General features: G+C 36.2%; 1 protein-coding gene across 1 annotated transcript in view; it reads left to right on the top strand.

Moving 5' to 3' along the window:
• Positions 1-27,697, top strand: part of EMB (embigin) — a 64,690-nt gene that overhangs the window by 15,088 nt on the left and 21,905 nt on the right. Inside the window, exons 3-6 of the mRNA XM_053700435.1 lie at positions 9,129-9,312; positions 12,741-12,829; positions 14,260-14,387; positions 15,487-15,769. Coding sequence (XP_053556410.1) covers positions 9,129-9,312; positions 12,741-12,829; positions 14,260-14,387; positions 15,487-15,769 — 684 coding nt within the window. The remainder of the gene's footprint in view (positions 1-9,128; positions 9,313-12,740; positions 12,830-14,259; positions 14,388-15,486; positions 15,770-27,697) is intronic.

The raw sequence follows: 27,697 nt of genomic DNA, 5'->3' as shown, positions 1-27,697 counted from the left end.
CACAGTAATGATAGGCACATAACTTTTCTTTTTTCTTTTTCTTGTTTTATGAGAAAAGAGTTGTCAAAGAATTCACAGTCACAGAATTTTAGTCATTACACTGTACATGGACAAATTTATCATTCACAATAAAAGTCACTCTCCGGCCATGCCTCCCAAGCAAAGAGATAAAAAAATGCGAATTTCAGACACACACATAGAAAGTACTCCTGAGCCGATAATGCATAAAGATGATATTCAGCTCTTGATATCTCAGATGTCTGAAATCTTTCTTCCTCAATTCGAAACGCTCAAAAGTCAAACAGCCAACATAATGACAGAACTTAAACAAATTGCTAGTCGTCTTACAGAAGTGGAAGATAGAGTATCTAGTAATGAGGACATCATTTATAAGCAGGAAAAAATCATAACAGACAATAGTAAGACACTGAGCAGGTTACAGGATAAAATCCATGAGTTAGAAGACCGATCGAGACGTAATAATTTAAAAATTATAGGTTTACCAGACAATGGCGAATTCCCAGACTTGATAACTTTTGATAGTATTACCTTACCTATGGCACTGGGTATCACATCTGGTGACACACCAATTCCAGTTGAAAGGGCACATCGTTTGGGTCTGCTCAGAGATAGTCAAAGAGATAAGAACTATAAGAGGCCGGTCTTGGTAAAATATCTAAACTATCAGGATAAGAACAGTATTTTGAGGGCATATAGGAAAACAGGGAAGTTAGAAATTAGTCAAAACAAAGTATTGCTCTTCCAGGACTTTTCAAGTGACACGTCAATGAAAAGAAAAGAGCTAGCTCCTTATTGCACCAGGTTAATTACTGCCGGCCTTAAGGCTAGATTAGTATATCCTGCCAAGATAATTGTGGAGGAAATGGAGGGCAATGTTACTCTGGTCAATGCAGAAGAAGTGAGAGACTTTTGCAAAAGCAGGCAAATACGGTAAAATAAAGGGTTAAATAAGAGACCTAAGTTGTTAAAAATGTTAGTTTTAGGGGTCTTAGGTTGTTTTTTTAAATATTATGGAGGTGCGTTTTTTTGTTTTTTTTATGCTGTTGGCGCTGTACTCTCTCCCCCGCTGCAGCTCTGTACTTTCTGATTTAGCATTCAGAAAGTAATTAAAAAAAGGCTACTAATAAAATGAGGAAGATTAAGTTTATCTCATGGAATGTAGGAGGGATAACAACCCCCAAAAAAAGAAAGTTGATAATTAGACATTTAGCCAAATTTAAACCTGATATTATCCTATTGCAGGAAACACACCTGAAAAATATTGAAGCCCAGAAACTGAAGTGCAATTGGGTAGGACAAGTAATAGCATCAGATTGTGCCAGGAGGAAGCGGGGGGTTGCTTTTTTATTTAGTAAGGACTTGGAATATAATATCCAAGAAAGCCAAATAGATTTTAATGATAGATGGGTAATTTTAACACTGGAAATTAAAAAAGTAAAATATGTAGTGTGTAACATTTATGGGCCTAATGTCAAGGACCAATTTTTTTGGAATGATATGACGGCAAGACTAATGTTGAAAGAAGATCAAAATATAATTCTTGCCAGAGATTTTAATTTAACTCCAATACCATCATTAGATAGGTTGTCTCATAGACAGAATAGAAGGCCTATGCAAAATTCTAAAAAATATTCTTTCAAATATGTGAAGAACTAAGTTTACATGATATATGGCGGGTTCATCACCCTGAGGGAAAAAGCGTCACTTGTGAATCTCAGGTACACAGATCCTTCTTGCGCATTGATTTTTTTTTTGTTTCAAACGCTTTATTACGGGAAGATGTATCTGCAGACATCAGTGAAATTATAATATCAGATCATGCTACAATATCACTTGAGGTAGGGGCTTGCGATGAGTATTTAAGTGTGGGAAACAACTTTTTTTTCCAAAATATATGATTAACTAGTCCTAAAGCCCGTTGACACGGGCCGTGTTGTGTGATATTTATTATATTATTCATTTTCTCTCTCTCTCTCTCTCTCTCTCTCTCTCTCTCTCTCTTTCTTTCTCTCTCTTTCTCTCTCTCTCTCTCTCACTCTCACTCTCTCGTCCTCTGTGTTTCAGCTGAGCTGCCGGGTCCTCTGTGTTTCAGCTGAGCTGCCGGGTCCTCTGTGTTTCAGCTGAGCTGCCGGGTCCTCTGTGTTTCAGCTGAGCTGCCAGGTCCTCTGTGTTTCAGCTGAGCTGCCGGGTCCTCTGTGTTTCAGCTGAGCTGCCGGGTCCTCTGTGTTTCAGCTGAGCTGCCGGGTCCTCTGTGTTTCAGCTGAGCTGCCGGGTCCTCGCGCTGCTGCCGGGTGGGTGCGCGTGCGATCAGCAAGAGTTTGTCTGAACTGCGCATGACGGCTTCAGACAAACTCTTGTCTTTTATTATATAGGATGATAGATCTTTTCAAATAGGGATAAAGAATAAGTGGCGTGAATATTGTATTAACAATCAAGAGTATGCTAATAATTATGAAGTATTTTCGGAGGCGGCCAAAGCATATTTAAGGGGAGAGATTAAACTATACATGATTACTCTAAAAAAAAAGGCCACAGCCCGTGAGATTCAGTTAGCAAAAGCTGTTTCCAGGGCTCTTCAGAACTACACAAATAATCCACTAAGGAAATATTGGCTAGAATATCGAAAGGCTAGACAAGAAAGAGACTAGTTTCTTTTAGCTAAAATGATGCAGCAGGAAGCTAGATTAAATTCTGCTTATTGCGGTAGATATGGTAAATCAGTGAAGGTCTTGTCAAGGTTAGATAAAGCCAGAAAACGGAAGTATATAATTGAGAATGTGATTGTAGATGGTCAGAATTATACACAAACAGAGGATATTAGTAAAGCTTTCTATGATTACTATAAGAATATATACGCTTCGAAAGCTATAGATAAAGAAGCCAGTAAGACATTTTGGAGTTGTATTAATTGCCCACAGATTACTGCAGATCAAGTGAAGTTAATGAACTCGCCTATCTCTCCAGCCGAGGTCATAAAGGCGATAGAGGGAACTAAACTTGGCAAGGCACCCGGACCGGACCAAATACCGGCTGAGTTTTATAGGCTGATAAAATCAGAGATTGTTTTTATTTTAACTTGTTTATTCAATGAATACTTTACGGGGGGAAATTAATGTCAAGGTTTTTCTCCGCGTCAGTCATAACCCTTATACCAAAAAAAGATAAAAATTTAACAGACCTAGGGTCCTATAGACCTATTTCCTTGCTGAACATAGATTATAAATTGTTAACTTCTATAATAGCGAATCGCTTTAAGGAAGTACTCCAAGAAATTATTCATCAGGACCAAGCTGGTTTTATGTGCAATTAGGTCACTCACTAAAAATATTAGAAAGGCATAAAATAAAAATATTTTTGGAATAAAATTAATAAGGAGAAAATAATATATCAAGATGATATCGCTATGGTTATGATTGACGCGGAGAAGGCATTTGACTCCATAATATGGGAACACTTATATGTGGCCCTGACAAAATTTGTTTTTTCAGGAAATTTGATAGAGTTTGGTAAAACTATATACAATTATCCAATTTCTTCCATAGCGATTAACAATACTCAAACTTCTTTTTTTAAATGGAGAAAGGTACTCGCCAGGGCTGCCCACTTTCCCCCCTTTTATTTAATTTGGCCATTGAACCTTTAGCAATTTATCTTCGGCAAGAACTTGAGGGGATAAATATTGGAGAGAAGAAATTCGTTTTGTCACTCTATGCAGATGATTTACTATTATATTTTAAACATACACACAAAAATATTCCTATAGCATTTGGTGCTTTAGAACTATTCAGCAGAATTTCAGGCTATAAGGTAAACACAACCAAATCTGAGATCTTATGGATATATAAAAATAAAGATAGTAGGAGTCAATACGACCTAAAGGAGGTCGAGAGTTTCAGATATCTTGGAATTATATTACATAGAGATCCAAATAGCTGGTACAGACTCAATTTTACTCCTTTTTTTACAAATATTAAAGCCAAGCTACAACGTTGGGCACTGTTCCCAATTTCTCTCTCAGCTAAAATCACAATGATAAAAAATATTTTGTTCCCTCAGATACTATTTGTAATGAACAATCTCCCTTTATTTATTAAAGCAAAAGATATTAAATTATTTAATCAGGCCTGTGTTAATTTTTTTTGGAATAAGTCGAGACAGATGATTTTGATTAATAAGTTATCTTAGCAGAAGGAGCATGGTGGTTTAGCTTTTCCAGATATTAAGTCATATAATTTAGCTATTTTGGCTCGTCATGGGGTAGACTGGCTACATACCGTGGAGGCACTGACGAATATAAGTTTAGAAGAGACTCTTATATACCCGTTTTCATGCAAAACTATTTTACACTGCCCCAGTGTGCAGCTACCAACCAGTATAAAAATGTGTACCAGTATTTATAATGTAGTTAAAGCCTGGCAACTCTTATGTTCTCGGCTTAAGATTAACTTCCATATATCATCCTTTCTATTGATTAGAGGAAATCCTGAGTTCCTACCTGGATGTCTTTGTAAGTCATTCAGACAATGGGATAATAAAGGACTCTCTAAGATAATACAGCTCTTGGATGAGCAAGCTAATATAAGAACTTTTGAAAGCATTGCCAATGAATTTAACCTTTCCAACAAGCATTTCTTTGCTTACTTACAGATACGTAATTTTTTAAATAAGAAATTACAGCTGGGAAATTGGTCAGAATGCTTTGCAGAAATTGGAAGGTATATAAAGTTATATAAACAAGGAAAACACTCTATTTCACTCTTATATAATATCTTACTGGCTAAGCAGGGTCAATTAGACTCTGAACAATATATCTCGTATTGGTCGAGATACTTTGAAGAAATTAATTATGATTTAATTAAAAAGAGTATTAAATGGTTGGTGGAAGCGCCCCTCCGTTTCTCCTGGCACGAATCTCATTTAAAACTACTCAATAATGCATATATCTCACCGAAAAGACTGGCTCTCTGGTCACAGGATACTATGGGCCTTTTGTTATAAATGTTCTCTGCCTAGGGCAGATTTGTTACATTGCTTCTGGTATTGTCCAAAAGTGCGGCAATTCTGGCAGAAAGTTAATTTCTGGCTAAATAAATTCTATCCTGAGCACTTTGTCTTTGATCCAAAAATTAGCATTTTCTTAAGTGTAGGAGGTCATAATGCTGACCTGATAAATACGATCATATTAGTTGTCCGCAATCTATTATTAAGAAGCTGGAAACATAGGAAACCTCCCTCTTTCAGTATATTTTTGGAAGCTATAAAACAACAGATTATTTTTTAACAATATAATACCTCAAAATTGTATAACAAACAAATTCAAAGATTCTTTAATAAATGGATTAAAATTATCCAGACATATCCTCTTACCATACAATATATCCTTACTAAAGCGTTTCATAAATCAGAGTTCTTTGAAGGTCTAATTTTGAGGGAAATATTCCCAGTAGCTTGGTATTGAAAGATATGGTTTTTTTAGGGTTGTCGGGCATGCAGCGGGGGAGTGGTAAAATTTTAGTTCTATTCCTTATTGTTTGGATAAGCACTTGTATAAACAAGATTATGTGCTCTGTTTCATGTGCTGTCACCAGAATATTATTTTGTCATATATGTATTTTGATCTACCCTGTGCGGTGCACAACATGAGCGAGTGTGCTCTACTTTAATTTTTCTTTCTGCCGAAATCGAATTAAACTGTTTAAAAAAAAAAGACGGTCAAAAATATTTAGAAAAGCCGCCTGCATTTTTATTTTTTGATGGATTGAATACTACTGTCAAATTTTCTCTCTGTAGAGTACAGGTGGTGTTTACATGGTGCAAAGCAATTGGAGAACCAAAAAAATAATGTGAAAGTTTTGAGTCACTTCACACACTTCTAATTGATTTTAATACATCTTAATATTAGCATTATTAGTTAAAACACAAAGGGTTAGATTACAAGTTGAGCGCTATTTCGCCTATTTATGGGTGTGCGATAAATAACCAGCCAATACAAGTCACTGGTTATTGCTAACTCGAGCTTTTGGTCGCAATTAGTGGTCAGAAAATTAACCAGAGATCAGGGGCGCAACTACATATACAGCGCAGGCTTCAGCACAAGCACAACCCGCTCTGCCTGTAATTTCACCTCGCACATCGGAGTATTACATATATGTGCCGGCAGCTCATAAAGTGCCGTAAGTCGGATAAACTAGCGATGTCCAGAAATGAGCGTAAATACAAATTTCTGGAGTCACCAGTGACATACGGCACTTTAGAAACTGCCGGCGCATAATAAAAGTAAAGAAAAAAAGCCCGACGTAAAAACCCCTATATCCTCAATCCCCCCTCTCACTACTAATAATAAATGTATTAACCCCTAGACCGACAACCCCCCACAACGCAATAAGGCTAATTAAACTATTAACCCCTATATCCACCATCAAACCCACACCGCAAGTAATAACTTTTTACTGGATTTATCTGTGAAAGATCTGCTCCTAGCTGGATTTATCTGAAATATAATCAATATAGTGTAGTATGCTCAAAGTAGATATAGATGTAGAAATAAGGCTTACCAGCTGCTTAATCAATGTGTTTCGGCCTCTCACAGGCCTTTTTCAAGACTCTGGCCTGTGAGAGGCCGAAACGCATTGACCAAGCATCTGGTAAGCCTTATTTCTACATCTATATATACTTTGAGCATACTACACTATAATGATTATCTTTCAGATAAATCCAGCTAGGAGCAGATCTTTCACAGATAAATCCAGCTAGGAGCAGAACATCCACTAAAATCTCTGGCTTTCCACCTGTGGTCGCAGCACTAACCCTGCAGCACCCAGCTGCACTGATCTCGCAACACCCAACTGAACCTTGAGAATAATTTTTCATTCACTAACTTTCATCACTTAGACTTATATTGTACCTATGAATGTATTTATCGCTTGGAAATTCTACATCATATTTTCACTGATCCTGGATGACGTCACTTAAAGGAACCTTCATTTAGTCGTCGTCCGTTGGATGAAGAGGATGCTCCGCGTCGGATGTCTTGAAGATGGACCTGCCCCGCGCCGGATGGATGAAGATAGAAGATGCCGTCTGGATGAAGACTTCTGCCCGTCTGGAGGACCTCTTCTGCCCGGCTTGGATGAAGATTTCTGCCCGTCTGGAGGACCACTTCTGCCCGGTTGGGTGAAGACGTCTCATGGTAGGGTGATCTTCAAGGGGTTAGTGTTAGGTTTTTTTAAGGGGGGATTGGGTGGGTTTTAGAGTAGGGTTGGTTGTGTGGGTGGTGGGTTTTGATGTTGGGGGGTATTTGTACTTTTTTTTTACAGGTAAAAGAGCTGATTACTTTGGGGCAATGCCCTGCAAAAGGTCCTTTTAAGGGCTATTTGTAATTTAGTGTAGGGTAGTGCTTTTTTATTTTGGGGGGCTTTTTTATTTTGTTAGGGGGATTAGAGTAGGTGTAATTAGTTTAAATATCTTGTAATTATTTTATTATTTTTGTAATTTAGTGGGGGGTTCGTAATTTTTTAAAATTGTAATTAATTGTATTTAGTTTAGGTAATTAATTTAATTATAGTGTAGTGTTAGGTGTATTGTACCTAGATAAAATAAATACAAAGTTGCCTGTAAAATGAAAATAAACCCTAAGCTAGTTACAATGTAACTATTAGTTATATTGTAGCTATCTTAGGGTTTATTTTATAGGTAAGTATTTCATTTTAAATAGGAATTATTTAGATAATTGTAGTAATTTTATTTAGATTTATTGTAATTATATTTAAGTTAGGGGGGTTAGGGTTAGACTTAGGTTTAGGGGTTAATATGTTTATTATAGTGGCAGCGACGTTGTGGGCGGCAGATTAGGGGTTAATAAATGTAGTTAGTTTGCAGTGACATTTGGGGCAGCAGATTAGGGGTTAATAAATATAATGTAGGGTTCGGTGATGTTGGGGGCAGCAGATTAGGGGTTCATAAGTATAATGTAGGTGGCGGCGGTGTCCGGAGCGGCAGATTAGGGGTTAATACTATAATGTAGGTGTCGGTGATGTCGGGGGGCAGCAGATTAGGGGTTAATAAGTGTAAGATTAGGGGTTTTTAGACTCAGGGTTCATGTTAGGGTGTTAGGTGTAGACATAAAAAGTATTTTCCCATAGGAATTAATGGGGCTGCGTTAGGAGCTTTACACTGCTTTTTTGCAGGTGTTAGGTTTTTTTCACCTGGCTCTCCCCCATTGATTCCTATGGGAAAATCATGCACGAGCACGTTTAGCCAGCTCACCCCTAATGTAAGCAGCGCTGGTATTGAGGTGAGATGTGGAGCTAAGTTTTGCTCTTCGCTCACTTTTTTGCGGTTAACGCCAGGTTTCTAAAACCCGTAATACCAGCGTTGTCTGCAAGTGAGTGGTGAGCATAAACTGCTCGTTAGCACCACACCCCTCCTAACGCAAAACTTGTAATCTAGGTGTTGGTTTCTAAAGCACCACTATATTCTAATGGCTGAGTGCAAAGACAAAGGGGTAACCCAAATATAACACTCATACTTGGTGATACATACAGGTACTGTAAAATATTAACAGATATTAGAGAATACTAATTGATACAGGAGGAATGCAGAGGTCAAAACATTTTATTAAATATGCTCTTTAAAAAAATAAAAAAGTTTACTATGCATGCTTAAAACAGTACGTAATACCTTGACCTTGATAATGAAAGTTAAAGTAGTAAAGTGTGAGTTTTATCAACCGCTAAAGTAAACAGAATGTTAGAATAAATTAGCAGGAAGTGTCTTAAAATGAACTGGAGTATTTCATATAAAGAATACCTAATTTAATTGTTTAATGTTAATGACATATCTATTAGTATGGTTTAATTACATATATTGAACTTGACTAAGGGGGCATGGTCCTCTCAAAATATATTGCTTCTGCATTGTCATGTCCTTTGGGCTTAAATATTTGACAGCTTTTCAGCTGTATTGTATGAATGTAGAAAGACTAAAGACAACATACGTTGAAGGGTGTTCAGCTTCATTGTGTTGACTTTTTTTGAATTTGAAAACTTAATAATCTTTTTTTTAATTTGTTGAGTAATGCACTTTACCAGTATTTATCTTTTTTTTAGGCTCTACACAAAAGCAAACTATAATTATTGAAAAACCAACAAATTTGGAGCTAGGATGTGAGCTGCCTATTGCATCCAGAGATGGTCCAGTTCAGGGGGCTGTTTGGAAACATGGAGATAAATTAATAAACAGTAACCTTTATACGTTTAATAGCACAGAGATAGCCTGGCAAACAATTTACCAGTAAGTATTGGTTTTATTCAATGTATTACAACTGTGTTTTTTAATATGTTATATTAGTTTTATATCATAAAAATGCAAGGAAATTGAACTACCAGTGCCTCTGATAATATTTATGACCTCGGTTTACCAAACTGCAAAAGAATAAATCATATTGATTTATATAACCTCCTATATTTTTCCAAAATCCCTATAATAAACAATCATCATTATTGTTACTAAGTATGTATAAATAGACATATTAGCAAGCACTATTACTATCCACAGAAAATTGTGCCAGCCAGGTGGCGTTATCAAGTAGCTGGGTGGGGACTGTGTAATATTTTCTAATATTATATCAGTTTCTTTTATCCAAAGCATAAATTAATTGCATAATTTAACATAAAATGTATTTAACCCCTTAATGACCACAGCACTTTTCCATTTTCTGTCCGTTTGGGACCAAGGCTATTTTTACATTTTTGCGGTGTTTGTGTTTAGCTGTAATTTTCATCTTACTCATTTACTGTACCCACACATATTATATACCGTTTTTCTCGCCATTAAATGGACTTTCTAAAGATACCATTATTTTCATCATATCTTAGAATTTACTATAAAAAAAATTATAAAATATGAGGAAAAAATTGAAAAAAACACACTTTTTCTAACTTTGACCCCCAAAATCTGTTACACATCTACAACCACCAAAAAACACCCGTGCTAAATAGTTTCTAAATTTTGTCCTGAGTTTAGAAATACCCAATGTTTACATCTTCTTTGCTTTTTTTGTAAGTTATAGGGCCATAAATACAAGTTGCACTTTGCTATTTCCAAACCATTATTTTTCAAAATTAGCGCTAGTTACATTAGAACACTAATATCTTTCAGGAATCTCTGAATATCCATTGACATGTATATAATTTTTTTTAGTAGACATCCCAAAGTATTGATCTAGGCCCATTTTGGTATATTTCATGCCACCATTTCACCGCCAAATGCGATTAAATACAAAAAATCGTTCACTTTTTTACAAATTTTTTCACAAACTTTTGGTTTCTCACTGAAATTATTTACAAACAGCTTGTGCAATTATGGCTTAAATGGTTGTAAATTCTTCTCTGGGATCCCCTTTGTTCAGAAATAGCAGACATATATGGCTTTGGCGTTGCTTTTTAGTAATTAGAAGGCTGCTAAATGCCACTGCGCACTACACGTGTATTATGCCCAGCAGTGAAGGGGTTAATTATGGAGCATGTAGGGAGCTTCTAGGGTTAATTTTAGATTTAGTGTAGTGTAGTAGACAACCCCAAGTATTGATCTAGGCCCATTTTGGTATATTTCATGCCACCATTTCACCGCCAAATGCGATCAAATTAAAAAAAACATTAAATTTTTCACAATTTTAGGATTCTCACTGAAATCATTTACAAACAGCTTGTGCAATTATGGCACAAATGGTTGTAAATGCTTCTCTGGGATCCCCTTTGTTCAGAAATAGCAGACATATATGGCTTTGGCGTTGCTTTTTGGTAATTAGAAGGCCGCCAAATGCCGCTGCATTTCACACGTGTATTATGGCTAGCAGTGAAGGGGTTAATTATGTAGCTTGTAGGGAGCTTGCAGGGTTAATTTTAGCTTTAGTGTAGAGCTCAGCCTCCCACCTGAAACATGAGACCCCCTGATCTCTCCCAAACAGCTCTCTTCCCTCCCCCACCCCCCAATTGTCCCCGCCATCTTAAGTACTGGCAGAAACTCTGCCAGTACTAAAATAAAAGCTATATTTGTTTGTTTGTTTTTTAGCATATTTACATATGCTGCTGTGTAGGATCCCCCCTTAGCCCCCAGCCTTACTGATCCCCCACCAAAGAGCTCTCTAACCCTCCCCCTCTGCCTTAATGGGCGCCATCTTGGGTACTGGCAGCTGTCTGCCAGTACCCAGTTTAGTGAATAATGTGCCTTTTTTTAAAAATAAAAACCCTTTTCTGCAGTGTAGCTTCCCCCCCCCCAAGATCAACCCCCACCCCTTCCACATCTCTTAGCTGTTATTTACAGCTTTCAAAAAGTTAATTGAAGTACTTTTTAAACTTGATTTTTCTGTAGTGTAGCGGTTCCCTCCCGCTCCCGCCCCGTGCACGCGCCCCCCCCCCCCCCCCCCGTGCACGCGCGCGCTCCCGTGCGCGCTCCCGCCCCCCTCCACTCCACTGGGCACATCGATGGCCGCCCACCCGCCTCCCAGACTTGCTCCCACCCACCAACGATACCGGCCACCGATGTCCGGTGCAGAGAGGGCCACAGAGTGGCTCTCTCTGCATCGGATGGCCAAGGGGGGTTATTGCAGGATGCCTCCATATCGAGGCATCACTGCAATAACCGGAAAGCAGCTGGAAGCGAGCAGGATCGCTTCCAGCTGCTTTCCACACCGAGGACGTGCAGGGTACGTTCTCAGGCATTAACTGCCTTTTTTTTGAGGACGTACCCTGCACGTCCTCGGTCGTTAAGGGGTTAATGATAATTTGTGCAATACAAATTAAACAGTTTTAATATTAGCTAATTTTAGCTTAAAGGAATAGTCTAGTCAAAATTAAACTTTCTTGATTCAGATAGAGCATGTCATTTCAAGCAACTTTCTTTGTTCTCTTGGTTTCTTTATTTGAAAAAGCAAGAATATAAGCTTAGGAGCCAGCCCATTTTTTGTTCAGCACATGGGTAACACTTGCTGATTGGTGTCTAAATGTAGCCACTAATCAGCAAGCACTACCCAGGTGTGAACCCAAAATTGGCTGGCTCCTAAGCTTATATTCTTGCTTTTTCAAATAAAGATACCAAGATTAACAAAGAAAAATTTGATAATAGGAGTAAATTAGAAACTTGCTTAAAATTTCATGCTCTATCTGAATTATGAAACTTTAATTTGACTAGACTATTCCTTTAATATTGGCTAAAATTTTACCCAGGTGGTGCACCTGCTAGAAACGTCCTGGGGAGAAAAATAACTATTTGGAAACATAGACGATGTTTCTGAGTGAATGTGAGCCCATTTAGCTAAAAGAGCATTTGTGTGGTCAGGCACTGATGTTGGAAGAGAAGGTCTGTAATTATGATGGTTTTTCACGCTTCTAAGCTCCAGATATACAGTATATTCTATAAGCAGAGCCAGATGGCATCTCTGAGCCCAAAACGGGTGCAAAGATTCAGGGCAACAAATTAGCATGTACATGTGGGTACTTAGACATATATCCTGCGTGTGTAAGTAGAACATACTTAGCTTGTGAGTAACATACAGCACATAACTTCATAAGCATGATGACAAAGTTTCTGAAGAAGACATTTTTGAATAAAATATTTATTACAAATCACATATATAAATAAAAAAAAAATTAGATTTATTTTGTATTCTTTAATTAAGTCTGGCATTTTATATGACTACCTTTTTTATTGCTTTTCTCTAGAACTGATGTATCAGACAAGAGTATGTTTGGAATTTACACCTGTATGTTTAGTGGTGCACCAGAAGCAAAGGGGGAATTTCATATAGAAGGTAAGAAAGAACAGATTTGAAAGATCTATATTTATTACACTGTAATAGCAAGTGATGTTAATATACTCAGTGATATTAGTTAGGACATAATAATAGGCTTTACGTTTTGTTTCTTATTTTACCACTAACTATAGGAAATTAAAATCAAAAGTGAAATTACTTACAGTTCATTTAGTTTTTAATTTTTTTGTAAATTATGCGATTATTCTATTTACTAAATGGGGCCCCATCCCATAAAAACAACATACAATAAATACACATTAAAGGGACACTGTACCCAAAATTTTTCTTTCGTGATTCAGATTGAGCATGAAATTTTAAGCAACTTTCTAATTTACTCCTATTATCAAATTTTCTTCATTCTCTTGGTATCTTTATTTGAAATGCAAGAATGTAGGTTTAGATGCCGGCCCATTTTTGGTGAACAACCTGGGTTGTCCTTGCTGATTGGTGGATACATTCATCCACCAATAAAAAAGTGCTGTCCAGAGTACTGAAACTAAAAAAAAGCTTAAATGCATTCTTTTTCAAATAATGATAGCAAGAGAACGAAGAAAAATTGATATTAGGAGTAAATTAGAAAGTTGCTTAAAATTGCATGCTCTTTCTGAATTACAAAAGAAAAAATTTGGGTACAGTGTCCCTTTAACCCCTTAAATAAAATAGAGCAATTATCTTCTTTAAAGTGCCTGGGTCTGTGTCCTTCCAGCTGTCAAGTGTGTTTTATTATAATGACAAATACCTCACAGCATTAGATTTTGGTTACTATAAACAGGCCCTGATTAACCTTTACCACATAAAAATATCACAAGACCTCATTTGAAAGAGGAGAATAGTTGTTTTGTCCCTCTAAGTATTGTGGGGGGCAAGAGAATAGAATACACCTCACCCTACTGTTTCTACTCTATCAGGCCCATCAATGTTGCCATGCTTATCACCCCTCCTTTCATTTAGTTGGTTGTTGATATCAGGGCTTATAGAAATGTATTTTTAGAGCTTATAAATATACAGGTATCCAAATAATAATACAAAAGGATACATTCTCGATGACAAATGACTTAAACAGGTGTATTTATATAGAAAAGTACCAGATGGAAGCTTCTGTAAATGTGGTCCAATTAAAATCTCTAATGCATTAGATTATTTTGTTCTTGGACTTATATTTCCCTTTGAATAACATTCTGTAACTAGAGTGACATGGTTTATAGTTGAGAACATTGGGTGTCTTAGTCATCTTCTGAGTGCAGATAGGAGAAGCTAGAGTACAGTTTGCACATTTCTGAGCAACCAGCTAAACATGTGTGTCCGACATGGAGTGTTCACAAACAGAGCATAGGTAAACTATTATGCTTCTTAGCCAATTAATGTCTGTTTTGGCTTAATTCCAGACTACCATAATTTGAAATTGATCTATTTTGCCTTTTTTTTAGGACCTCATGTCAAGAGTGGAAACAAACCCCTTGTTAGCTATAACAGAGATTTTGTTGTCATGAAATGTGATACATCAAAGCATAGTCCCATGGCATGGATTTGGTATAAAGTAAATGGCAGTGATCAGGTAAGTTATTTTGCATTTTAAAGTTCATTTTTACAGAAATATAACATTTTAGCTGATAAACTAATAAAGAACAGTCTACATGTAGCTGTGTTATAGGTGTAGCTGTCAGTATTGAGCGTACAGCGCCACTATGGGTTTTGTTAAATCGAAAAATGACCTCAAAGGCTTAAGTCAATTTTAACAAATTGATGTTCTATCTCCAAACACCTGCACCTACCCAATTTTCTCTTGTATACCTCTTCAGACTCTATTTTGTTACCACCTTAGATTCAGCCTGTTTTCTCCCTGACTTCACCTCAGATACAGCATTTTACTTATGATCAGTAATTCCATTACACAGAAGAGTTATATAATTTATTATCCTATATTCAGAGGGAACTTATCTAGCCAGCAAACTTTGCATTTATATGCAAACAAAAGTCTGAAATATGTGTATTAATTGTAAATGTGTCATGAACTATTTATAAAGTATTTATTGATGTGCACTGTTAGTGGAAGAAAATGTTTAGAAATAAAAGTGTGTTTTGCAATATTCTGTACAGCCAATCATTTATATCGCCTCAAGTAAAAGCAAGCAGGAAATTTGGTGAATGTTATAATTTTCAAGGTTACTTGCTGACATAGTTTTATTCCAGGAATACTTTTACCCCGGGGCTCCAGTCCATTGTTGAACGCTGACCAGATTGTTCTGTAATGCTCCTATTTACTCTTCAATAATAATTTTACATTTAAAAAAAAAATGACAATGCGTAAATATACTGTGATAAAGCTGCAATGCTCCTGTTATCATCCAAGTCCAGCTTGGTGAAATGTCCCATTTGGCTTTTTTTCCTTATGTCAAACTGCAAGTCATTGCCATTGTAACTTTCTTTTTTATACTGTACACAAGAACTCTAAATCAGTGGCAAATTGTTCCATGTTCATTGTGCATAAATAACCACATATGCTAAGTTTTGTAATAAATTAAACAAATATTCAATTACTCTAATATTTTGTTTAATTTATTTTCTAAATTCATGTTGTTAAATCTATTTTACTTTTAGATTTTCTGTTTTTCTCTTATAGTATTTTACACCTCTGTATTTCTTTAATCTTTTAGGTACTTCTGAATACTTCGCTGGTACCAAATAAATATAATTTCAGGGAAAAACACGCTAATGAATCTAAGCTAACAATATCAGACCTATCAGAGGATGACAGTGGGACTTACTTGTGCAAAGCTATTTTTAAAGTAGGAGAAAGTGAAGGAAAATATGAGCTAAACGTTCTCAGTTACATGGTACCATTTAAGGTTTTCATTGCAATAGCTGCAGAAGTTGTGGTCCTAGTTGCTGTAATTTTCCTCTATGAGTTATATTCTAAAAAGAAAGAATCACAGTCAGGTAAGTTTATTATTAGCATTGCTCTATATTTAAATCTAAAAATATCATTTTGGCACACTTTTTGTTTTATAGTGTGCTTCATTGTAAGGCATGTTTTAAATATATTACTATCATTTAGAGGATATTAAAAAAGACATTTAACAAAGTCAAATTTGTAAAAACTATTGCGGTTACATTGCACAATTTACCATCAGATTTTAATCTCCTTTATTTAATAGCCAAAATAACAAGCAACACATACCTATGATTATATGATATATAGGTATAGATATATACAGATATATATATATATAGGAATATCTATTTATAAATACATAGAACATATTTCCCTATGTGGAGAACATTGGAATGCAAAATATTTACAATAAATACAAAGTTAAACACTTTATTCAATTTAAATTTTGCCTAAATATATTTTTCATTATTTCAGCTAGATGACTGCAAAGGCTCCAATGCACTTATAAATATATATATATATATATATATATATATATATATATATATATATACATATGTATTTATGTGTTTGTATGTGTATATATGTCTGTAAATACATATACAGAAAAAAAGGTACATTACCACACTCCAATATAAAAAATATAATCTTTATTCGAAATGCTTAAAATGCTGTTAGCAAAGAACAATGACAACTGCCATGAATGTGGGGAGAGAGCGCAGCACATAAGTACATAAATACATATGTACACACACACACACATCTTTAGACGTGTATATGTATGTGTTTTTATGTTAAAGCCCTTTGCATGCCTTTTTTTTCTAACGCTTGAGACCTCATACCTTGAAGCCCCTTTTTATGTAATAATTTTATTATATGGGATTAATATTAGTGTAAATGTTCTGTTAAATGTATTTTTGATGTTTTTTTGCAACTTTATATCAACAGTTAACCAGAGCTCTGACCTGCCGCTCTTTAAATTCAATTGCGCTTGTTCAAACACGTTTACTTTCAACTTGTAATAAGTGCGATTCCTCAGATGCTCGCAGGCACCCACAATAAACCCAATATCGCTCATGCGCAACAGTCAATGCTCCACTCGTAATCTAGCCCTATCTCAGCAACAAAATGGACACATCGAATTCAACACACAAACTGGACTATTCAACATGTTTAACAGTATTCCAAGAAATAATAATTTTATCTTGCACATGTGCAATACACTCTGAAAAGGCCACAGACAACATTTTAGATGTATATATCAGTATATGGTCTAGATTCATTAAACCTATATTCAACACTATTGTATAGGTTATCAGTAGTGGGTGGCGCAGACATTTTACAGATATGTGTTGTATCCCATAAGGCTTACACGATCTGCAGGAAATGCAAATCAAAATAATAATGACCGCAACATCAAGAAATAGCCGTTAGCAATTGCGCTCTATGGGCTAGATTATGAGTGGCACATGAACTTTTGCTCGCAAACGATAAGGGGTTTATCGCGGGGTTTTGTAAACGTCAGAAGTAGTGAGCGTATGACAAGTTGAAAGTAAACACGTTCGCTTGAGCGCAATTGAATTTAACGCGCATCGGGATAGCACCACCTCAAAGCTCTTGTTAACTGTTTTGCTTGAATAAAAAGTTGCACGAAACACATCAAAATACATTAAAACATGCAGCTATACTCATAATAACACAAAATTATTAAACAAATATTGCATAAAAAAGCTATAAGGGCTCAAAGATATGAGGCTTTAAACATTTCACATTCCAATGTTCAGCACATAGCAGAATATGTTCTAAGTATTTTGAAATAGATATCCCTTTATATATATCTGTATATATATATATATATATATATATATATATATATATACCTATATATAATCAGGTATATATATATATATATATATATATATATATATATACACAGTATATAGGTATTAATATACAGTATATTGCACCAAAATACAATTAGATATATGAAGAAATGTGTATTTATGAATAAATAGAACATATTCTGCTATGTGCAGAACATTGGAATGTGAAATATTTATATTTTCATGTCTGGTTAGAGCACATGAGAATATGCGTTCGGGTTTGCACAAAAAGTTTACCTCTAGCGCAATTAACACTCGTGCAAAAGAGCAAACACGTTTTACTCTCAACTTGTAATAAGCGCGGTATCCGCTGCATGCAAAGAGCCAAAGTAAATCGTAGGTTAATGTGCAAACTGGAGCAATAAATAGCGCTCCACTCATATTCTAGCCCTTAATGTTTTTATTTAACACTCATTTTTGGTATTGTAAAGTACAGTATTCTTGTCGTTAGGAACGGGATTTCTCTTGGCAATTGCATTGTCGCGACTGGGAGTTAAGTTGGAAATCGCGGTTTGTACAGTGAGAATGAGGTTTGGAAATTGCGGTTTGTACAGTGAGAGTGAGATTTGGAAATCGCGGTTTGTACAGGGAGAATGAGGTTTGGAAATTGTGGGTTGTACAGTAGGTTCTGCAACTTTAGACTATCTTTAAAACCTTGCAAGTTAGCGGTTTCATGACTTATAACTTTTAAAATCCCATTATAGAAAATAAGTTGCTGACAATTTCTTCCTGATTTTAGATGGAAATTTCACCAAAATAGAAAACAAGGTTTTCTTAATGAATTTAAAAATACTTATCATAAAGACTGCTCTACCCAAATGCAAAACAGACACACATGGACATATTAATCCCTTTTATTTATTTGTTATTTCAGTGATCGTCATTCATTATTGTCACTTCCGAGTGCTGTTGTAGGGAAATGGAGATTAAATCTTGTGTGTGTTTTACTCGGAAAGATTGTGATCACTTTGTTAATGAAAGACTTATGGCTGTTCATGTTTTTTCAACATAAAAAAAAATAATTGGAAAGATTAGAATCGACCCCAATGGGTTAAATCTTTTCAAACAGATTAAACAGTAGGGGGTAGATTTACCATTGTGTGGACGGACTACGCTGTAGATGAACTGCTTGTGCAATGCCGCCCACTGCAGATTTGCATCCAATCGGCTGCTAGCAGGGGGTGTCAATCAACCTGATCATATAAGATTGGGCTGATTGCTGTACACCGCCTCAAATGTGGCGTACGAGTTAAGGAGCAACGGTCTTAAGACCACTGTTTCATTGCGGCCCATACAGAGTTTCTTAAATCGGCCCCTAAGGGTTAATCACAATCCTTTAGAAATACCTATCGAATGATTTATCTACAAAACTCCCTATATACTTTAATGAGGATTTTCTGCAAAAAAAATTAGATTAAACTTTTCTAAATGATTGTGATTGACCCCTATATTAGTTTTTATTTGTAGGCTCAACCAAATAACATTGGAATTCTAAAATGAAAAAGGGTCTACATTATGGTCATTTTATTTTTCTTATTATTATTATTTCTGAAGATAGATTTAAAGGGATACTAAACCCATTTTTTTTTCTTACATGATACACATCTGAATCATGAAATAAAAAAATTGGGTTCAGTGTCCCTTTAACCCCTTAACGACCAAGGACGTGCTAGGCACGTCCTACAAAAAGTGTCAGTTAATGACCAAGGACGTGGCACGTACTCTGGGGTTTCAAGCGCTGGAAGCACGCATGCTACATTAAGTTCAGAGAAGGAGAGGGAGGGAGAGGGAAATAAATATTCGTAAAGGGATCTGGGAGGGGGAGGGTATTGAGTGGGGCAGCTACACTAAAGAAAATTGGGTTTGTTTTTGTTTTTAATTATAAAAAGCCATTGTTTTTGGGCAAACTGGGTACTGGCAGACAGCTGCTAGTACCCAAGATTGTGGAAAATAGGTAGAGGGGGGAATGTTAGAGTGTTGTATGGGAGGGAGGTTGGGGGCTAAGGGGGGATCCATCACTGCAGAATATATATATATATATATATATATATATATATATATATATATATATATATATTAATATATATATATATATATATATTTATATAAAAGTATTTTATTTTAGTACTGGCAGACTCTCTGCCAATACTTAAGATGGCGGTGACAATTGTGAGGTGGGGGAGGGAAGAGAGCTGTTTGCGGGGGGTCAGGGAAGGATCAGGGGGTGGGATGTGTAAGATGGGAGGCTGATCTCTACACTAAAGCTAAAATTAACCCTACAAGCTACCTAATTAACCCCTTAACTGCTGGACATAATACATGTGTGGTGCGCAGCGGCATTTAGCGGCCTTCTAATTACCAAAAAGCAATGCCAAAGCCATATATGTCTGCTATTTCTGAACAAAGGGTATCCCAGAGAAGCATTTACAACCATCTATGCCATAATTGCACAAGCTGTTTGTAAATAATTTGAATGAGAAACCTAAAGGTTGTGAAAAAGTTAACGATTTTTTTTTATCGTATTTGGCGGTGAAATGGTGGCATGAAATATACCAAAATGGGCCTAGATCAATACTTTGGGTTGTCTACTAAAAAATATATATATATATATATATATATATATATATATATATATATATATATATACACACACATGTAAAGGGTTATTCAGGGATTTCTGACAGATATCAGTTACAATCGTTAATTTTGAAAAAAAAAAATGGTTTGAAAATAGCAAAATGCTGCTTGTACTTGCAAAAAAAAGCAAAGAACATGTAAACATTGGGTATATCTAAACTCAGGACAAAATTTCGAAGCTATTTTGCATGGGTGTTTTTTGGTGGTTATAGATGTGTATCAGATTTTGGGGGTCAAAGTTAGAAAAGTGAGTTTTTTCCATTTTTTCATCATATTTTATAATTTTGTTATAGTAATTTATAAGATATGATAAAAAGAATGGTATCTTTAGAAAGTCCATTTAATGGCGAGAAAAACGGTCTATAATATGTGTGGGTACAGTAAATGAATAAGAGGAAAATTACAGCTAAACACAAACACTGCAGAAATTTAAAAATAGCCCTGGTCCTTAACGGTAAGAAAATTGAAAATCGGTCTGGTCACTTAGGGGTTAATAGGTTGTTAATTTGTTATTCTGTTACTGATCTTGAAATGCACAGTTACATCAAAGTCCCAGACCAATCACCCATTTAAGTTAAAGGGACATTTATTTTAACGGTTTATTTTATATCTTTTGTGTTTAACCACGTTATTGTGATATTTTTTATTTATTTCAATTTAAAGGGACATGAAACCCAATTTTTTATCTTTAATGATTCAAAGATAGCGTGCCATTTTAAACAACTTTCCAATTTATTAAATAAATAAATAAGAGAGTAGTCACAGCTAAAAATAAATGCTGTGAAAAAGAATGACAAGGCAGCACACAAATTGCATAAATAACGAGTGGTTTATTTGCTAAACCTACACATGTCAAAAACAAAATTCACAAAACCCTTAATTGCAATAAAAAGAGTGACTATTAAACCCAGGCCTGGTTAGTACTATTATCTGACACACTACCATAAAACTACGGTTATTACAAATAATGTTCGAAGTATATAACATATCTTAAACTATGCGCTGTTATAAATAAACATTGTGTGAAAGATAAACTGTTGCAACATAATTCAAAAAAGACACAGATTAACAATGTCCATTTTAACATAGCACTTAGTGTGAAACACACGCTCTGTGAATGAAATGTGTTACAAAGAAGCAGTTCCAGCGTTACTGATTGGGAAACCAACTGTAATAGAATTACTGAGCGAACAGTCTCACCACATTCGCGGTACAAAGTTCCAGTATTTGCTCCAACACTAGCTTGTATAATTACCACTTGATCACTCCAAACTTTGCATGTTTCTCATGCCGGATCCTGGTAATTCTCCAAACAAAGCGGTTTGTGTTAAGGCTCCGTTACGGTTAATGCCTCCTTGTATTTACAAAACCGGAACTTCCATTCAAGACTGCTGCATGCTTGTCAGTTGTTAGAACCACATGAAGTAACTCGGTATGCTTCAGACCAGCTGCCAGGGACTTAGCACTCCACTTCAAACAGTTGCCGCTTCCCAAAACGTCAGGCATGACGCGTTTCACCCCTCCCCTTAGTGGGCTGACTTTAGGGCTTCATCGGATGCTTGTTTCTGGTGATAACACCCCTTTTATAGCTCAATAGCTAATTTAAATTTTTAATTGATGACAGTTTTGGCACCATATTGCAACCTCATATTCAAAGATAAACGAAAAACTTTTAATTGCACAAACACCATATTTGTTAAATAATTACATGTTATGCAACATATGTTTGGGTTTATTCTTTTTCATTCCGGGATGGCAGAATCAGAACTACACAATGTATTTACTATTGCAATTTTTTTACATCTCAAAACTTTGCTTATCTTTTAAGCCAAACTAATGACTATTACATACACAACTGAAAAAATGTAAGTATAGAGGTACCAAAGGTTCTTTAGCATTTATCCCCTACTAGGGAAAAGTTCTACAGAAAGCATGATAAATCTATTTTTTCATTAAGGCCATTTGGAGCCAGTGTATTTAATCGATAAATCCATCTGGATTCATTCCTTAATAGCATATTGTCAACATTACCACGACGGCGGTGCTGTTTTATGTGCTGAATGCCAGTTACTTTCATAATAGTAAAATCAGAATTATGATATAATTCAAAGTGTCTGGCTACTGGGCTATCCTGCTCTTTGTTCTTAATGTCATCCCTATGCTCTCTGACTCAATCTTTCAGATTACGCTTAGTTTTCCCTATGTAAAATAGGGGGCATGAGCAGTGCAAGAGGTAAATGACACCTGTAGTGTTGCAGGTTATCCACTGTTTTATATTGTATTGTCTACCTGTTAAAGTTTCAAATTTACAAGTTTTTTGTATAAACCTGCAATACACGCAATGCCCACAGGGGCTACAGCCTTGCCATTTGCCTCTTGTGCTTAACCAATTGGTTTTCGGTTCTCTTATGTATTCACTTCTAACAAGCTTATCCTTAAGACTATCAGCTCTGCGTGCTGTCAACAAAGGGAAGTCTCCTACATAATCTTTCAGTTCAGTATCAATAGTCAACATATGCCAATATTTATTCATTATGTCTCTAAGTTTGCCCCAGTGTGCATTGTACTTAGTTATGAGGCGTACCTTATCACCATTCCTTTTAACTGCATTATGTTTGTAGAGCAGATCATTTCTTATGCTATTTCTAGCCCTCGTCCAGGCCCTTTTTACCTGTCTCTTAGAGTATCCTCTTTCAAGGAACCTAGACGACATCTCTTTGGCCTGTGATTCAAACTCCTCTAAGTCAGAACAATTCCTTCGTAACCAAAGGAATTGGCCAACTGGAATGCCAGTTTTTAGGCATTCAGGATGGTGGCTGGTAGCATGTAAAAGGCTATTAGTGGCCGTTGATTTTCGATGGACCTTAGTGGTTAGACGTCTACCTTCTTTCCTAATTGAAAGATCTAGAAAAGTTGCTTCATCTTTACTCATTTCACATGTAAGAAAGATGTTGTACCCATTGTCAGTGTTCAAAATACTCAAGAAATTCTCTAACAACTCTTTGCTTCCCCCGCCACAAGAACCTTTGGTACCTCTATACTTACATTTTTTCAGTTGTGTATGTAATAGTCATTAGTTTGGTTTAAAAGATAAGCAACGTTTTGAGATGTAAAAAAATTGCAATAGTAAATACATTGTGTAGTTCTGATTCTGCCATCCCGGAATGAAAAAGAATAAACCCAAACATATGTTGCATAACATGTAATTATTTAACAAATATGGTGTTTGTGCAATTAAAAGTTTTTTGTTTATCTTTGAATATGAGGTTGCAATATGGTGCCAAAACTGTCATCAATTAAAAATTTAAATTAGCTATTGAGCTATAAAAGGGGTGTTATCACCAGAAACAAGCATCCGATGAAGCCCTAAAGTCAGCCCACTAAGGGGAGGGGCGAAACGCGTCATGCCTGACGTTTTGGGAAGCGGCAACTGTTTGAAGTGGAGTGCTAAGTCCCTGGCAGCTGGTCTGAAGCATACCGAGTTACTTCATGTGGTTCTAACAACTGACAAGCATGCAGCAGTCTTGAATGGAAGTTCCGGTTTTGTAAATACAAGGAGGCATTAACCGTAACGGAGCCTTAACACAAACCGCTTTGTTTGGAGAATTACCAGGATCCGGCATGAGAAACATGCAAAGTTTGGAGTGATCAAGTGGTAATTATACAAGCTAGTGTTTGAGCAAATACTGGAACTTTGTACCGCGAATGTGGTGAGACTGTTCGCTCAGTAATTCTATTACAGTTGGTTTCCCAATCAGTAACGCTGGAACTGCTTCTTTGTAACACATTTCATTCACAGAGCGTGTGTTTCACACTAAGTGCTCTGTTAAAATGGACATTGTTAATCTGTGTCTTTTTTGAATTATGTTGCAACAGTTTATCTTTCACACAATGTTTATTTATAACAGCGCATAGTTTAAGATATGTTATATACTTCGAACATTATTTGTAATAACCGTAGTTTTACGGTAGTGTGTCAGATAATAGTACTAACCAGGCCTGGGTTTAATAGTCACTCTTTTTATTGCAATTAAGGGTTTTGTGAATTTTGTTTTTGACATGTGTAGGTTTAGCAAATAAACCACTCGTTATTTATGCAATTTGTGTGCTGCCTTGTCATTCTTTTTCACAGCATTTATTTTTAGCTGTGACTACTCTCTTATTTATTTATTTAATATTTCATTATGACTGCTAGCACCAAAATTGTTTTTGTTTGTGATCAAGATAGAGTGCACACATTTCAATAATTAGTAATTTGGACATATGCAGTTGATTTAATGCTGTTTCAGTTGAGCACCTATCTTTGATTACGAACCGAGTGGAGTTTATTTATTATTTGGTATCCTCCATATTGTCAAGAACTCTGTTGTTTTTTCATTCTGGGGTGGCAAAATGGCATTTAAAATTACTGATGAAAGATGGCAAAGTGATGTGAGTGAAGCTTTTAAAGCCACAATAATCATTGATGAGCAAAACATTGATGAAAAAAGTGAGGATGTGTTTACAGCATTTAAACTATATAAAGCTAAAGCCATTAAAGAATTGAAACTTAAATGGGAGATTGCTAGCCTTGAGAACTATGTTAGAGAAAAACTAATACCAAGAGGTCTAAGGATTAAACTGGACCCTGGCATTAGTTTAAGAGGACCAAATGCTGATAATGAATTTGTTGCAAAATGGAATGCAATTCTAACTAAATGTACAATTGAACTGATGGAATTAATGATATCAGAGGATAAAATTAAGTTAGAAGAAAGTAAGATAGAAGTAGAAAAGGCATACATAGCTGTAAATATTTTTTCTGTAGATCCAGCTTTCGAAAAACTAAATAAAGAGATCCAAAGGAATCTAGATAAATTACAAAATGAAGTGAAATTCAGAAAGAGGAAAAAATTAATGAGAGATCAGGATGATGAAAGGAAAAACAAGATCTATATCTACAGAAATAGTAATAACAGCAGGTTTTCATATGACTCAGGGACTGACAACTCAGATAATGAGCAAAATGAAATTGTGGTGGGCTCTTCTTCAGACCTGCCCCCTTTAGGCGGAAAACAAGGAGGGGGGGCAGGAGAAAGAGAGGGAGGTGGACGCTCTTCAAACAGGAGAAGAGGTGGTGGGAGATACAAGAACAACAGAGGTACACGGATGTTAACCAGGAATCAGAGGGTATAACCTCTATTCTTGGCTCACATGGATCTGGGGGTGTTGACACCCTTAGGGTTGTGAACCTATCTTCCGTTCCCCTTTCCCTCACACAAATGTCACTGCTAAGTAAAGGTTTGTCGTTCTGTCCATCGACACATCTGGATAAATTTGAATTCATAAAAGATCTTAATTTATTTGCCAGGAAGTTGGTACTTAAAAAAGTGATGAATAGAAAAATGGGTCCGGATGTGCCTCTGGACAGAAGTGACAAACCTGCCCTGGATGATTTACTGTCACTCTTAGAGGAGCAAAATGAGGATGTTGATACCACTCAACACCCTAAAAAATCCAATTTTAGACCGACTTCAAAATACATGCCCCCACTCTCAACAGCTCCAGAGATTCAAAACTTTGTAAGATATGTTGAAAAAGAGATTGGGGATCTACAAGGATGTGAAGTTGTTCAGGATAATTTGAGTATAAATGAGAGAAGGTCTCTCAAAGAATTACTCAATAGTAAGGGACTCATTTTTAAATCATCCGACAAGGGTGGTAACTTGGTGGTCATGAATGATCATGATTATGTGACAGAAATCCAGAGGCAATTATCGAATACTACACAGTATGAATTGACAAACAGAATTGCATTTGATACATCTTGTAATGAGCTTTTGTTTATTCTCAATGATGCATTGAGAGAGGGGCTAATAACAACTAAAGAACATGCATTCATGTTCAAAAAGTTTCCAATTGTGCCAACCTTTTACTGCATCCCCAAGCTGCACAAAAGCATGAGCAAACCGCCGGGACGACCAATTATCTCGGGCATAGGGGGGCCTATGGAAGGAGCGAGTAGATATATAGACTACTTTATGAGACCCTTCCTGAGTTCACTGCCCTCCTATGTCCAGGATACTTCGGATGTCCTTAGGAAATTAGATGGCATTGACGTTGATGAAGACACATGGTTAGTAACCCTTGATGTCGAGTTGTTATACTCCTCGATCCCCCATAATGTGGGAATCAGAGCAACCAGATATTTTCTCGAACAAAGAGGGCATGATTTTCAAAAACATACTGATTTTGTAATCTCTTTGTTACAACTCATATTGAACAATAATATATTCCAATTTGATGGAAGATATTATAGACAGCTCCAAGGCACGGCCATGGGTGCCACATGTGCCCCCACATATGCCTGTTTACATCTTGGCTTATGGGAGGCACAAGAGGTTTTTTCGTGTTTTGAATCCCTAGTGGAGGCACATGTGGCACTCTGGCTTCGCTATGTGGATGATATTCTACTCCTGTGGCGGGGCAGCAAAGAATTGTTAGAGAATCTCTTGAGTATTTTGAACACTGACAATGGGTACAACATCTTTCTTACATGTGAAATGAGTAAAGATGAAGCAACTTTTCTAGATCTATCAATTAGGAAAGAAGGTAGACGTCTAACCACTAAGGTCCATCGAAAATCAACGGCCACTAATAGCCTTTTACATGCTACCAGCCACCACCCTGAATGCCTAAAAACTGGCATTCCAGTTGGCCAATTCCTTCGGTTACGAAGGAATTGTTCCGACTTAGAGGAGTTTGAATCACAGGCCAAAGAGATGTCGTCTAGGTTCCTTGAAAGAGGATACTCTAAGAGACAGGTAAAAAGGGCCTGGACGAGGGCTAGAAATAGCATAAGAAATGATCTGCTCTACAAACATAATGCAGTTAAAAGGAATGGTGATAAGGTACGCCTCATAACTAAGTACAATGCACACTGGGGCAAACTTAGAGACATAATGAATAAATATTGGCATATGTTGACTATTGATACTGAACTGAAAGATTATGTAGGAGACTTCCCTTTGTTGACAGCACGCAGAGCTGATAGTCTTAAGGATAAGCTTGTTAGAAGTGAATACATAAGAGAACCGAAAACCAATTGGTTAAGCACAAGAGGCAAATGGCAAGGCTGTAGCCCCTGTGGGCATTGCGTGTATTGCAGGTTTATACAAAAAACTTGTAAATTTGAAACTTTAACAGGTAAACAATACAATATAAAACAGTGGATAACCTGCAACACTACAGGTGTCATTTACCTCTTGCACTGCTCATGCCCCCTATTTTACATAGGGGAAACTAAGCGTGATCTGAAAGATCGAGTCAGAGAGCATAGGGATGACATTAAGAACAAAGAGCAGGATAGCCCAGTGGCCAGACACTTTGAATTATATCATAATTCTGATTTTACTATTATGAAAGTAACTGGCATTCAGCACATAAAACAGCACCGCCGTGGTGGTGATGTTG

This window comes from Bombina bombina, chromosome 2 (assembly GCF_027579735.1).
Source record: "Bombina bombina isolate aBomBom1 chromosome 2, aBomBom1.pri, whole genome shotgun sequence".
In the NCBI taxonomy this organism is placed as follows: Eukaryota; Metazoa; Chordata; class Amphibia; order Anura; family Bombinatoridae; genus Bombina; species Bombina bombina.
The sequence above is the reverse complement of the archived record's forward strand: the minus strand, read 5'-3'. Positions and strand labels throughout refer to the sequence as shown.